Source organism: Anolis sagrei, chromosome 4, assembly GCF_037176765.1.
Source record: "Anolis sagrei isolate rAnoSag1 chromosome 4, rAnoSag1.mat, whole genome shotgun sequence".
NCBI classification, from domain to species: Eukaryota; Metazoa; Chordata; class Lepidosauria; order Squamata; family Dactyloidae; genus Anolis; species Anolis sagrei.
The window spans coordinates 83,976,724-83,991,729 of record NC_090024.1 but is presented as its reverse complement, the minus strand read 5'-3'; the positions used below and the strand labels follow the sequence as shown (position 1 = coordinate 83,991,729).

General features: G+C 40.1%; 1 protein-coding gene across 1 annotated transcript in view; it reads right to left on the bottom strand.

Annotated features, from left to right (window-relative positions):
* The window catches only part of LOC132774583 (uncharacterized), a 196,708-nt gene that overhangs the window by 56,764 nt on the left and 124,938 nt on the right, over positions 1–15,006 (bottom strand). Inside the window, exons 15-16 of the mRNA XM_067467513.1 lie at positions 2,316–2,534; positions 609–861 (exon numbers count right to left, since the gene is read on the bottom strand). Of these exons, the coding sequence (XP_067323614.1) occupies positions 609–861; positions 2,316–2,534 (472 nt within the window). The remainder of the gene's footprint in view (positions 1–608; positions 862–2,315; positions 2,535–15,006) is intronic.

Genomic DNA, 15,006 nt, shown 5'->3' with positions numbered 1-15,006 from the left:
TGGAATGGCCAGCCATCCCATATGCTTACCTCTCCTTTCCCCATCTTTTCCCCGCTTTCTCTCGCATTCTGCTGCTTGGAGTCAGGTAACGTCCAACTCCTGAAAACAGTCTTTAGACTCAGTTTCCATGCACTTAGGAAACAGAGCACCATGGATTCCCACAGAAAGTTCCTAAGTTTCCTAAGTTCCTGGAAACAGAGCCCAAAGACCATCCGATGAGGTCCTGATTGAGGTCTGATCAGTACATTTTAGCCACAGGTATTACCTTGGAGAAGTAAGGCCATTCAATGCAAATATTATATTTTAAAGTTCATTTAAGTTCATTTTTAAAATATATATCCATTAGAAACCTCAAAGCTGCTGAAATTATTTCAACATCACATTTTATGTGTTCCCTTGTTTCTTTAGTGTATGCATTATTCATTTCACAGAGGGGATGAAAAGTGGGGTGGGTACATATGTGATTACTAACATATTACTTCTTTATTTATTTTTTAATGTGAATATGCTGTTGCCAGGAGTAGAATGCCATATCTTTTGGTGAGTCATTGAATTAAAAAAAAATTCTACATCAAGGGCTCATATCTAAGTTATTTTAAGTGACTTACCCCCAGGGCCGCATCTACTATAAACACTGCCAAAGGGTCGAGCACTGTCCAGAGTCCCCAAGCCATGATCAGTTTTGACAAGAATGACGGAAAAGAGCCAAATGACAGCTGACAGCCCCATCTCATCAGAACCAGAAGAAGCATCACTGCGTTTAAGGTCAAAGGTCCCACCACAATCATGGCCAGTTCTTCGTGGGTATGTAGCAAAGAATTCTGATAGCACAAATCCACAGTATAAAGACAGAATTGGAATCTGGAAGTAAGGGAGATAAGTGGAGGGTCCAAGAAACAAATAGACAAATCTTTCTTGATTGGTACACACAATTGCTTGTACAACTATTTTGTGCACTTTAGCAAGCAGAGCCTCTAAATTAGAATTGTTGTTCACAAAAACTGAATAGACTTTCAGGCTGATTTTTTTATGTTTCTCATGCAGCACACTCAGAATTTCCTCCTCTGAAGAATCTAGAGGTCATAAGGTGTTACAATCTACTGGTATCAATGTCTTGTTAAAGAGGAGATGTGTGGAATAATGTTACAGAGCTTCTCCTACAAGCTGTGATCATACCAGAAAGAATGGCAGACAGGTAACTTCTAGTATTTCACAAGGTAAAAGTCAGCATTATGTCAGCACATCTAATACAGTATTTGCCACTTGAAAAAGGTCACATTTCGGAAAAACTGAATAAATGTAAACAAAAACAAAAACAAAAAACAAGTACTTGGTTTTAAGCTCTGCACACATTGACTAATCTTATCATCAGTGGTAAAAGAACAAAATCTGGTGCTCATGTCTGCAAATCAGTACGTTGTTTCAATCCTTTCTGAACTCTGACAAAAGCTTAGCACTATTGTTTCACATTGACTTAGTCAATTGGCTTCCAGATGTTATTGGAGTGCAACGCCTAGGAGATCTGACCACCATAGGCAGCAGTGAGGAATTCTGGGAATTACAAAATAACATTTAGAGCAGGTATTCTAAAACTTTTTCTACTTGTAACCTCTCTCTGTGCAAATAATTTTCACATGACCCTAAGTATATAAGAATATAAAACAGGTAAAAAACATTTACTGATACCTTACCATGTGCAAGGCTTGCTAAACTAGATGATTTCTCCTTTTTATGAAATGTAAATGAAACATTTTCTGCTGAGTCTACTGTAAACACTACAATAAAAGATTTATTGTTGCTAAAAAAATTTGCAACCTGAACACTGAGCTAAGGGTACCCCATTTAGGGTTTGGACTCACAGTTTAAGAAGCATAGATCTAGAGGACCAAATAATTCCAGACCCTGGACTTATAACCTCATTGGACAGCCACCAAGGTCACTCTGGTTTATAGAGGGATGTTGGGAATTTAGTACCCCACGCCCGACTTTGCCTGGCTCCACCCCAGGGCAATCAGATGGGGGGGGGGGAACATGGTGTATGGAGTTTCCCCCCATGCATTCTATGGCAAGACAGGAACTCTCCCATGGTGCCCTCCCGGCAACATGCATCAGCTCCACAACATTATGTGATGAGAGCCAGCTGGCTCTGTGGGTGACCTGGGAGAAAATCGGGATATGCCACCAATTTGAGCTCTTTGTGATGAGGTAGTAAGTAAGTAGAAATAGGATTGATTGCGTACAGATCTAGAATTATTTACATTTTATGTAAACTATTTTCATGGCTTCCCAAATATTTGATATAGATCCATACTTACTTTGTGACAGGAATTGCAATAGCTTGAAGGTAGACCCACTGGCTACAATAATGTAGGTACAGGCGAACAAACCAGAGCATAGTCACCAGCAGAATAAGGAACCAGAAATCCCAGGAATACCAGTGTCCCCTTCCAAGTTCTGAAAAGACTGCATATACCCCAAAGTATAAGTGATTGGTGAGGCGGATGGATGTTCTTAACTCAACAGCAGGATGACAGCTGTAAGGAGAGAGACAGGCAACTATGAAAACAAATGCAATAAATATAATTTAGAATGGGATCTAATCATAAACTTACACATTTTTTTGTCATGTCAGGAGCAACTTGAGAAACTGCAAGTCGCTTCTGGTGTGAGAGAATTGGCCGTCTGCAAGGGCGTTGCCCAGGGGACGCCTGGATGATTTGATGTTTTTATCATCCTTGTGGGAGGCTTCTCTCATTTCCCCTCATGAGGAGCTGGAGCTGATAGAGGGAGCTCATCCGCCTCTCCCCAGATTTGAACCTGCAACCTGTCGGCCTTCAGTCCTGCCGGCACAGGGGTTTAACACACTGCGCCACCGGGGGCTCCAACTTACACATTAACTGTCAGTGATTTACAGATCAGATCTCAATAAGATCACAATTTTGTATGTTAAACTGTCTGCTTGATTTTATGTAAATAAATGGGAGCAAAGAATATAGTAATTCATGAATAAATTTGTAGAAAGAGGAGCAGCAGTTTTTCCACTTACAACCTTAACTCAAATACTCTTAAAACAGGCTGCTCTTAAATCAAGGTTCTACTGTACTTGAAAACAACCTATGGGGAGCATTCTGTCAGAAAATTGATAAATTTTGTTAGCCAGTTCCTTACAACCAAATTATCTGTTGCCTATTTGGTTGCTACATTTTGGAAATTTTAAATAATTTGTATAATTTAAAGCCCTCGATAATAAGAATAAACATAAATATCAATGTAACTGAACAAATTCCCCATTTTTCAGCTCAGTAGCTCATTTACACTAAAGTTCATTTGAAAGAGCGGTAATTGTAGTGGTGCTATTGTATAAATTTCTGTTCCACAATTAATTCATTACATGTTTAATGGTCCTATAATGCTCACTGGCACATTTTTATATATAAATAGGCCTGAAAGCTCTTTTTAAAAGTGTCTGTTGTAGGAAAGAAAAAAACAGGAAGGAAGTGGCCCAGTGCAGTCGTTTACTGCTCAATGTGGTGTGATTTGCCCTTTCATTAATTACTGTGCTGCTTCAAAGAAATGAAAAAGGCAGACACGCAGATGCAAGCTTGGCATTATGTCTGCAAGAAACTGGAAAATCTTTGCTGATTCAAAGCTGAAAAGACAGTCGCTTCTTTGACCTTTGCAAACTTCTAACTGTTGTGCATATCTCCATTGATTAAAATGACTAAGCAGCTCCGGCTGCCAAGCAGGATGTCAACACACTTGTACCATTATTTTTATATTGGTGCATTACTTTAAACATCCCAGAAACACAAAGGTCTTGCTGTTGGAGCATGGGGAGAAAGCTAGTGGTGGTTGTGATAGCTGTTGTACTTTTTACTTCAATAAATCACATGAGGACAAGAAACAGAAAAGTTTTCTACTTTTAAATCACAATGTATTTCTCAGAATGTTCTACATCCATGATTCCCTTTACAGATAGAATATATGCTGTCCTTTTAGCTTAGTTCACAAGACAGGGTGCTTCACACATTATGAAGATAAATGTGATAAATACAAATTCCATACCCTCCAAATGTCCCACTTTGGCAGGGACACTGGTTGTATAGAGCAAGAAGCCACTCATCACTCTTGGATGTCCAAAGGCCTCTGCATGTAACATGGTCAAAAAACTGGTTGGCCCAGTTTTACTCCACATTAGGAGAAGTTGGGGAATGCTCCAGAAGTTTCAGCAAACTCCAGAGCAGCCCTGTAGTCTGGAGTTAGTGTGGACAGCTTCAGTTGTAATTCAGAGCAGTCCACTGTCTACCTAGGCTGTGGCTGCTGCCCCCTTTTCCCCTGCATTCTTTGGGGCACAAAGAAGGCAATTAATCTGTGTTTCCATCTGGTCTCCAGAGCAGACAGCCATGGAGGTCCCAAAAAACTCCTGCCAATCCCTGGGTGCCTTTGCTGATGTCAGCAAAAATCTCTGTGTGACCACAAAAAATAAAGGGGGTCACCCCCTTCTTCTTCCTTGTTAGCTAGGTGCCTTTGCCAATATATAAAAAAGTGCCCAGCAATATCCAGGAGCTCTCCAATGCCATTATTGTGTCATAAAAAAAAATTGATTCTTCCTGGCATGGGAAGACTTCTACAAAGATAACTTTGGAACCAAAACTCTCAGCTTCATAAAATAATAGTATGCCAAGAGCAGACTATGGGACCTTCCAGACAGCCTCATAATCTGGGACCAATAAGTGGGTTAAAAATCACAGGACTTTAAGGAGAGTCCAGACATGGAGCTGTCAGTCCTGGTAAATGCTCCCCTGGTGTCCTGACAAGTTCAATTGTAGCAGAATTTAGAAATCAGCAAGATGAATGTGAGACATCCGCCAGAGGTTTTCTTTTAATTCTTTAAATTAACTCTCTGAGATGCGCTCTCACATTTTCAACTAAAATCAGATTTTGGCACACCTTTTAAACACATTTTTTTGACCATTAATGTTATGCAGTGCGCATTTTCGGCAAATGTCAACTAGGCACCCTCCCCCTTTTAGTCTGGTTACTTCTGCATTTTTGGGCTTGTGTAGAAGGGCTCTACATCAGAAGTTAATACATGAGAATGTATGGTCAAGAGCAACACTTCCAATTGTGTCATCTTCCAGTGATGCATTGTGCTTTTAAATATTCAGTCTCAATGTTGAAAGTGCTCCTGTGCTATGATAGGATTAATTGGATGGCGAGATGAGTTTACAACTAAGTTGATATACCAGTCCTGTCTATTCCTGATATCTCTGATTCAGCCACAGTGCCATACATTTCATTACTTCTCACATAGGACACTCTATATGGAGCTGTGTCTGAAAAATGTTTGGAAATTTTAATCAATACAGAGTGCTGCAACTAAGCTGGGAATTGGAAGCATGTGATTCTTTTGTTAATCATATTTACATTGATTGCATTTTATTTTGAGCTTCAGTTCAAAAATGCTAATCAAGGTATTTAAAGTATCAAACAGAGAGAACTAGTTGCCTGGAATACTTTCTTCTCCAGGTACTTAGATATTCTCTGTATCTAGTTAAGAGGCGGGCAACTTTTATGGGGCCAGAGACCAAAAAAACTTAAAAGAAGCATTGTGGTGTGGTTAAATGTATATCTGATTTAAAACAAGCATTATCCTTACTTTAAATGAACTGCAGGGGTTTTCTTTCCCTCTTTACCACTGACCCCCCCCCCCCCCACAGCCAACCATAGGGTACTTTGTAAGGGTTCTCTGGCAGGCCACAAAATGTCTGCAAAGGTCTCACAATTTCTGATGCTGGGAATCCGATATGGATCTATAAATTATCAGGAAAGGTTTTCCTCTGCCTCCTGAATTTTTGTAGAATGTAGTTGTCAGGGACTCAGGACAAGGTCTTTTTAGTGACTGCTCCATGGCTTTGGGAAATCTATCTCAAACAGAATATTCTGTTAGCTTTCCATTGAGCTGTAAAAGACTTTCTTTTCTACCAGGATTTTCATCTGATGAGTTGACTAATTTTAAACCGGGTCATTATTTTTTAAACAACCTCTACTGTGGTTTTCCCCAGCTTTCATTTTTAATTGGCTGTTGCTTATCTTTGCTATAGCTTTTATAAATGATTTTATTGTGTTCTTATAGTTGTTAGCTGCCTTGGGCACTAACAACCATAAGGCAGGACAAAAATAAACACATTTATACAAGGTATAAATAAATAAATAGTAACTGGTGGTGCCAAGATTTCAAAGTTATTTCATATGCTTCATGGGCCTGGATGGATTGTGGATTATCTGCCTTGATATTCTGAGTTATATGGCTGTATGGATTGGCCCTAGGATGCCAGGAGACCAGGTCTGAATCCCCATTCAAATGTGGAAACCCACTGGGTGACTGTCTCAGTTTAGAGAAACACAGTGGCAAACGTCTTCTGAATCTTTCCAGGAAAACACTATGATAAGAGTAAACATAACTGGATTGACTTCAATGTACATTGTAATAAGAACAGAATTTAAATTTAGGGTTTTTTTTGTGTCAGGAGCAACTTGGGAAACTGCAAGTTGCTCCTGGTATGAGAGAATTGGCCATCTGCAAGGATGTTGCCTAGGGGATGCCTGGATATTTTGATGTTTTACCATCCTTGTGGGAGGCTTCTCTCGTGTCCCTACATGAGGATATGAGGATATGGAGCTGACAGAGGGAGCTCATCCATGCTCTCCCCGGATTCAAACCTGGACCTGTCGGTCTTCAGTCCTGCTAGCACAAGGGCTTAGCCCACTGAGCCACCGGGGGCTCCTCAATTTAGAGGTGATATCTCTATTTATTTCCTAGACAGTCTGTTATTAGCTAGGGAAGGCTTCTCATCTATATATTTTGTGTTATATGACAAATCAGTGGCAGCTGGAACTAAACAGACCTGATGGGCCTAGCTACATAGTAAAGTCAAACAGTGTGTGGGAAGTATATGGAGGACAAGGCAGAGGAACACAGTAGTGTTCATACGGAAAACTTATAGCATCCTTTAATTCCTATTAAATGTATCAGAGCCGAAAGCTTTGACTCCCATCAGCTTTAATGCACTTGAACAACTTGATTTTTAGTTGATATAAGATGGTCATATAAGACACCAAAGTGCACAAATGTCTATGTAACATCTCTAATGCTAACGATATTATATATGAAAATTAAGTTACAGCTAATTACTCAGGATGTAGCAAACAGAAGCAACAAAGCAATAAATACATTTTCTGTCTCATTCATAGACTATAGAATCTATTCTATGAATTAAGTCTGAGCAAAACATACACACAAATACTGAAATATCCTAGGGGATGGAACACCCATAGAATTATCTGAAAACAGATGTGTAACATTCTGTGGGAAAGGATGTCGAAAAAACAACACAAAGCAACATCAAATTCTTCTTCAGGGATACCGTGAATCTGATCTGTGGTACCTTTCCAACATGACACAGACAATCTCCCCAAGGACATTTGCTTTATCTAAAGGAAAACTGTAATCTATAGTATGAAATCCTGAAATGATTATCCACTCAAACACCATCTGCATCCTGTGCATTCAACTGGAGTATGCATGACCTAGCTAACAGAGTATTAGGAAGAGACCTAGGCCATATTGGATAAAAGGATTTTACTACGACAGAAATTTATAAATTCACTACTGAATTCATATAGTCCCATTCTTTATTCATTATAGGAAATATATACAAAAGTAGGCTTAAAAACCTCAAGCAAAGAGGAATACAGCCTACCTAGCACTATGTAACATGATTTTGTTCCTGGATTATAAATGTCATTCCTAATGGGATCTATCATAAAAACATGGAGAAAGTTTATGAAACTGCAAAAACATCATTTTGTGGGACATCCTGCAGCACATTTTGCTATAGCTTTTCAATGAATATCTTATCGAGTCTAAACCAATTCAACATAGTTTGTGGCAGCCACAAAAACAAAGTTTCTGGAATAAAACAACTACTTTCAAAATAAGTAAGGTGCAGTTATAAAGAGGAAATAACTCTTTCAAAAGAGGATATTTTTTTTCAAATTTTGTTACATAGTGTAATGGATTCTCGTTACAATGCATATATCTTATTGTTAATAATATACACAATGCATATATCTTATTGTAAATATATATCCTTCTGGGACGCCTCGCAGGGATGGGTCTTGGAGGTACTGTTTTGCAGTGGCTCCGGTCATTTCTGGAGGGTCGATCTCAGAAGGTGTTGTTGGGGGACACCTGGTCAACCCCACAACCATTGTCTTGTGGGGTTCCTCAGGGCTCAATATTGTCTCCCATGTTGTTTAACATCTACATGAAGCCGCTGGGGGAGATCATCCGGAGTTTCGGGGTACGGTGTCATCTGTACGCGGATGATGTCCAACTCTGTCACTCCTTTCCACCTGCTACTAAGGAGGCTGTCCAGGTCCTGAACCGGTGCCTGGCCGCTGTGACGGTCTGGATGAGGGCGAACAAATTGAAATTGAATCCAGACAAGACAGAGGTACTCCTGGTCAGTCGCAAGGCCGAACAGGGCATAGGGTTACAGCCTGTGTTGGATGGGGCCGCACTCCCCCTGAAGATGCAGGTTCGCAGCTTGGGTGTGACCCTGGACTCATCGCTGAGCCTGGAACCCCAGGTTTCAGCGGTGACCAGGGGAGCATTTGCACAGCTAAAGCTTGTGCGCCAGCTGCGCCCATACCTTGGGAAGTCTGACTTGGCCACGGTAGTCCACGCTCTGGTTACATCCCGTTTAGACTACTGCAACGCTCTCTACGTGGGGTTGCCTTTGAAGACAGCTCGGAAGCTCCAACTAGTCCAACGCTCGGCAGCCATGATTTTAACAGGAGCGGAGCGCAGGGAGCATACAACCCCCCTGTTGCGCCAACTCCACTGGCTACCAATCTGCTACCGGGCTGAATTCAAAGTGCTGGCGTTGGCCTTTAAAGCCCTAAACGGTTCCGGCCCTAGCTACCTATCTGACCGCATCTCTGCCTATGAACCCACCAGGACTTTGAGATCTTCCGGGGAGACCCTGCTCTCGATCCCACCTGCTTCTCAAGCTCGGCTGGCAGGGACGAGAGATAGGGCCTTCTCGGTGGTGGCTCCTCGGCTGTGGAACGCCCTTCCTACGGACATTAGACTAGCACCATCTCTAATGGTATTCCGCAAAAAGGTGAAGACCTGGATGTTTGTGCAGGCGTTTGAGTAATTTAGTGCAATCTGGTAATGGAACATAGGAATGGAACAATGGACGACGAACCTGGACTACGCTTGGATGATGAGAAGATTGGGTACGGTTGTTTTTTGTAATAATTGTGCATTGTAATTGCTTATTGGTAATTTATGGATAATGTGTTAAGTCAATTGTTATATGTTGTATGGAACCACTGCTGTTTCTACTGTTTTTACTGTTTGTGAACCGCCGTGAGTCGCCTTCGGGCTTGAGATACAGCGGTATATAAGCAAAGTAAATAAATAAATAAATAAATAAAATAAATATCGGCTGAAATTTACTCTACTGTAACTGTCCATTCCTGTCTTCTGGGCAGAAAACAAACATTCACACTTTTTTTTTTATTTGACAGCTCTTTAGAAAGTTACAGAACCAGATATGAGCTTTAATCCCAAGCATTTCCAGATATAGGCAGCAGCTGATTTCTGAGAAAGTGGAGAGCTGATAATTTTGAACAAAGTGATGGCCATATGCTATGCTCTAACTTAGGAGTCCCCAAACTAATGCTCGTGTGCTGGATACGTCCCTCCAAGATCATTTCCCCACCCTCACCCTAAACTTTAGACTTAGGGTCCACCTTAAATCTGAAATGACTTGAAGACACACAGCAACAACTATCTTAATTAACTTGACTCAGCCAAAAGCAGGCCCACGCTTCCCATTGAAATACTGGTAAATTTATGAACATTGTTCTTCTTTTTAAATATTTTTTTGCACTGCACTGCAAATAAGATAGGCGCAGTGTGCATAGAAAGTCATTCATGTTTTTCTCAAACTGTAGTTCAGACCCCGAACAGTCTGAGGGGCCTCAGCTTAAAAAGTTAGTTTTGGGCCTTATATTATGTGCTGTGATGGTAACATATAGCAGCATTAATCAATCATATTTCAGCTTCTTCACTTGCACTCATCAATTCTTGCAATAGCCTTGTAAAATAGGTCACTGTTGTTTTTATGGATACTGTCATTGCTATTATTACAAATAGAAAACTGAGGCTGGGTGTCTGGCTCTTGCTGAAGTATACCCAGTGAATTGCTGGCTGGTAAAAGATTTGAATGGAGGATTTCTTAGATCATAAACAAAACCTATGTTAAAACAGTTGTCATTATTAAGCATAAAGTTTAAACCAAAAAATTTTTTTTAAAAAAAGATGAAACTGATTAGGTGTTGGAACAGAAAGCAAAAGGAGACCAAATCTCTCTAATTAATAAATCAAAGCCAGACAACTTTCCAAACACATTGAAATGATTTGATGTTCTAATACTATAGAAATGTTACAAAAACCAGAGTATGTGGTATGATGGTGCACTTGCACTATACCCTAACCACTGAAATGCTGTCAGATCTCCATATTTGCAGTTTTAACTTTTAGTGGATTTGATTATTTATAGACTTGATTAATATATTCTTTCTAGAGAATCTCTAGGTACTCCGGTGCAACTTTACCAGAAGTTAACATAGAAATTCTAGAGATAATATTTCACCAGGTCTTTGTAGGTCCTCCCACATTATTTTGTGGATCTACAATGCAGAATTAATACAGTTTGATTCCACTTCAAAGGCCATGGATCAGCACTATAGAAATATGGGAGTTGCATCTTTACAAGGTTTTTTGTCTTCTCTGCCAAGGAGTGCCAGTCCCTCACCAAACTATGGCTCCCAGGATTGCATAGAACTGTACCATGGCAATTAAAGTGGTGTCACACTCCACTAATTCAACAGTGTAAATGCAGTCTTAGTTACAAATGCAAAGTATTGTCTCCTGCCTGACTCCTCTAAACCCACTTTAACAGCCATCACTTATTTGAGCAATGGAGGTCTATTTTGCTGTCAATTGAAGCAAAACAGGATGATGTTTCCAGATCCTTCCCATCAGTGATCTGCAGGACAATGAGAAATTGTTACAGAGCCCTGCTACTCATTGTCAAAACCTTTGCCTGAAGCAGCAGCTCCCTAGAGTTTAAGGGGGGGGGGGTTGTTAGAGGGCCCGTTACCATCATGGCAATAGTGTCATAATCATGAAGATATGTCCTATATATTCATTTATAAATTGATCTCACATGTAAGTCAAGAGAAGGTTTGCAGGCCAAAATTAAGGAATTTTCATATGACTCATGGATAAATCTAGGGTCATTTTGTGGAGAGAAGAAAGCATCAATGCTACCTTAAGGGGGATAGACATCTCTAGCAACATTTTCCCCGAAACATGCATTCAAAAGTCCAAAAGCAGTGCCACAGCAAGTGTTGATGGGTCTAGTGCTTCATTTAGGTTCTCCTAGGTTGGACTAAATTCTTGTCTTTCACCACTATATTTAGAGAAAAGGGTGATTGCAGATGATATACCTTTTTTTGATATAATTCAGTAAACTATACTACAGTACTTAGACTTAGATTTTTTGGGTTGATTTTTTAGACTAAAATTTCTAGACTTATACATGTAAGTAGTATAATAGAATACAGAGCAATTACAGATCCATAACTCCAGTTTACAGAATCTTTAACTGCTATACAAGATGCCAGCTATATTTAATAAGCAGTTAAGCTATGACAAATATTTATTTAATTTATTTATTTACATCCTGTCTTTCTCCCAGCACATTTAAGACAAGTACAACTAAAAAAGCCAACAGTTAAAAAAGCCAATTAAATCACAATTGTGTTTTAAAGCAGGAGTTACAACTTTTTTAACAACACAGTAGAAACATGATAAAATACATACTGTACATAGCACCACCCAATAAAGGCTGTGTGTGCTATAACAAGTTGCCAAAGGCCCATCTAAATTGAAAAGTCTTTGCCTACTGGCGGAAAGATAGCAGGGAGAGGGCAAACCAAACCTCCCATGGAAGGAAGTTTCACAACTTGGCAACAACCATTTAAAATGTTCCATCCTATGTCCTCACCAGATGTGCAGATGATAGAGGATAGTGGAATCAACAGATAAGAGGATGGAAAATGGGTGTGGGATATAATTTGATAAGCTAAAATGTATTATGGAATTCCATCATTATTACCTTTTCTGTTGTATAGACCAAAACTGTATTTAGTCAACACTGGGTCTGGAGAAAAATCTAACCATTAAAATTTTAGTTTACTTCCTTTGGAGTCACTTGGATTTTTTAAAAAAATGTTGTGTCTGTGCTCACCATATTCCAGTGTTGCAAAATCTGATGCGAAATCTACCTTGAACTATGTGCACTTCAGCTGTCTTCCACCACCCCCTTTCCCTAAGGCATCCTGAATTCAGCCAAGTTTTATCACAGTATTCTAAAAACTCACACAGAATGTACCCAATAGAACTGGACCAGAATGTCACCCATGATAGAAATTATGATCAAGACACGATGGATACATAATGAACACCTTGCCTCTAGAACATGGCCATATAGCCTGAAAAAGCCTACAACAGCCCAGCACCTTATCTATTTTGCAGTGGACTGTGATTGGGAAAGAGTACCTTTAGGGGCTTGTTTATAGAAATAAGATCTCCTTCTTTAAAAGGAGGAAGGATTGCATGAGTCCTCATGAAGTATTCTTTTTATTTCCTTGCTCTATTACCTGACATATTAACCACAAGCTGTAACAAAGGTGTTCACATAGTAAACAGACTTGCTTAACTGCTGCTAGAGAGACTGTTCTTTATAAAGAAGCTTCAGCCACAAAGACAAAAGCTTTGACCTGTGCTCTAGTAAAATACGCTGCTCTCCATTAACGTCAACATAAATGGTATGATGCTATTTAATAGAAAGCTTGGGTGGTCAACTGCTTTTTCCAAAGGCAGGGAAGATTGTAAACTAAAGAAAAGGGGAGACCTGAGCTTTTAGGACTGAGCCCTAGAGATAAGATATTGTTGCAAGAACTATTCTCATTGTCTGGATGGGGAACATCAGGGGCTGTCTTGGAGTTGTACTTGAAAAAGGCAAGATATCTAAGGTTGATATTTACAGCTTCACGCTGGAACCTAAAGACATGGGCTTCTTTTTTTGGTAGCATTGTATTTTGATGAACATCCTGTTGTCCAAATAATAACTTCAATCAAATCCAAAATTCCTCCTCTGTTTTTAGGGAACACTTCCCATCCAAAGAAACCAGGAACTGATGAGTACCGAGATGGAGGAACTTACTTCATCTTTGGAGAAAGGTAAATCAGTTCCAGACTTAGGAAAGCTCTCCCTATGTGCCAGAACTACATTGAATGAAGGCTCAAGCTCATTTGAAAGTACCCCAAAGAAGTATTCAGCTGTAAACAACAATTCCTTCAGATGTTTGAAACAACATAATTTCTGAGATCCTATTCCTACTGGATAACCTTTGGATCCATAAACCTTGTTATGATAGGTTTAATAGTCCTTGAAATTCAATTGTATTTGATCTTGCCTCCTGTAATCTCCTTGCTTGTTGTTTGAAATAGGATGAATCTTAATCTGGACTTTCATTTTGGCTCCTTTTCATCTTTTACTTCCTGGTAGGACTCTATTTTTATTTTATAATTCTTTCTTTGTTTGGTCCTCAGACTTAAGCTGTAGCACTTACTTCTAGGCCATGCCCATCCTGAAGCTGGAGGCAGGCAATCAATATGAGTAATGAGGCTGTCCAATGAATAAAAGCAGCCCTGGCCCTGGCCCCATCTACACTGCCATGTAATGCAGTTTCAAAATTAGGAGACTCCACTACTCTTCTGAAGTATCTGTAGCATTACATGATTCATCTTCCAAAGCTGCTGGAGTCCTTAATAATACTGCTAGGGTGGAAGTACACTGAAGCCTTCTGTTACATTTCCCACTTGATATTTTCTACCTTTTGATATACATTTTCCTTTCTTGTAATCTCACTACAAACACTTCTACCTGATAATTTAGAGCATCTATGGATCTTTTCAATAGCGTTTCTTTCCAGTTAGTAGTAATGATCAATTCAGGGACATATTCCTTCAACTCAAATATTTTCAGTGAGATGGGCCATTGGTACAGAATGTGAAAGCATACTTCTTCTTGCCTGTCCTGCTATCTTTGTACTTGCTTTATTGCAGAGATGGGGCATGCCTACCTGTTAGCCATGTAGCTTTATTCAACCCACAATTGCACACAGACATGTTCCATTAAAGTCAATGGGATTTATAAATACGCACATATCACTGGGATTGCCGTGGCCATTGTTTTGTGTGAAGCCAGGAAATTAGGCCATGCCTTAGACCAGGCCCGTAGCCAGGATTTCATTTCGGGGGGGGGGGGGCTAAAAAAATTTTCAGGGGGGGTTTCGGGGGGGGCTGAGTTTCGGGGGGGGCTGAGTCTGAGTGAAAGAGGGTCTAGCCTAGCAAACCTTTTGTATCATTACCCCAATACCCCCATGCATATGGGATATATTGAGTATGGTGATCAGATCATGATATGAATAAACATAACAGTTTAAATAATGCACCAATAAGGCCTTTTTGCGAACCACCATGAAAATTTCGGGGGGGGGGGCTGAAGCCCCCCGAGCCCCCCCCCCTGGCTACATGCCTGCCTTAGACATGTCCTGGCTATATTTGAAATCTGAGAGAGGGTTGCAATGGAAATTGGAGCAATGCAGAGGAAGGGCCAGGGTGAGGCTTGAGGGAAACAAACTGTCAGTTGGAACTTCGTTGCATTCCCTAATGCATGCTTTTGAATTAAAGCCATCCAACTTTGTTTGTGAGGTAATTTCTGCAAGAGAAAGCTACATATCCGAACACGGATGCAGTTAGTCAAAAGCAAAACTGTAATGAAACACATATTG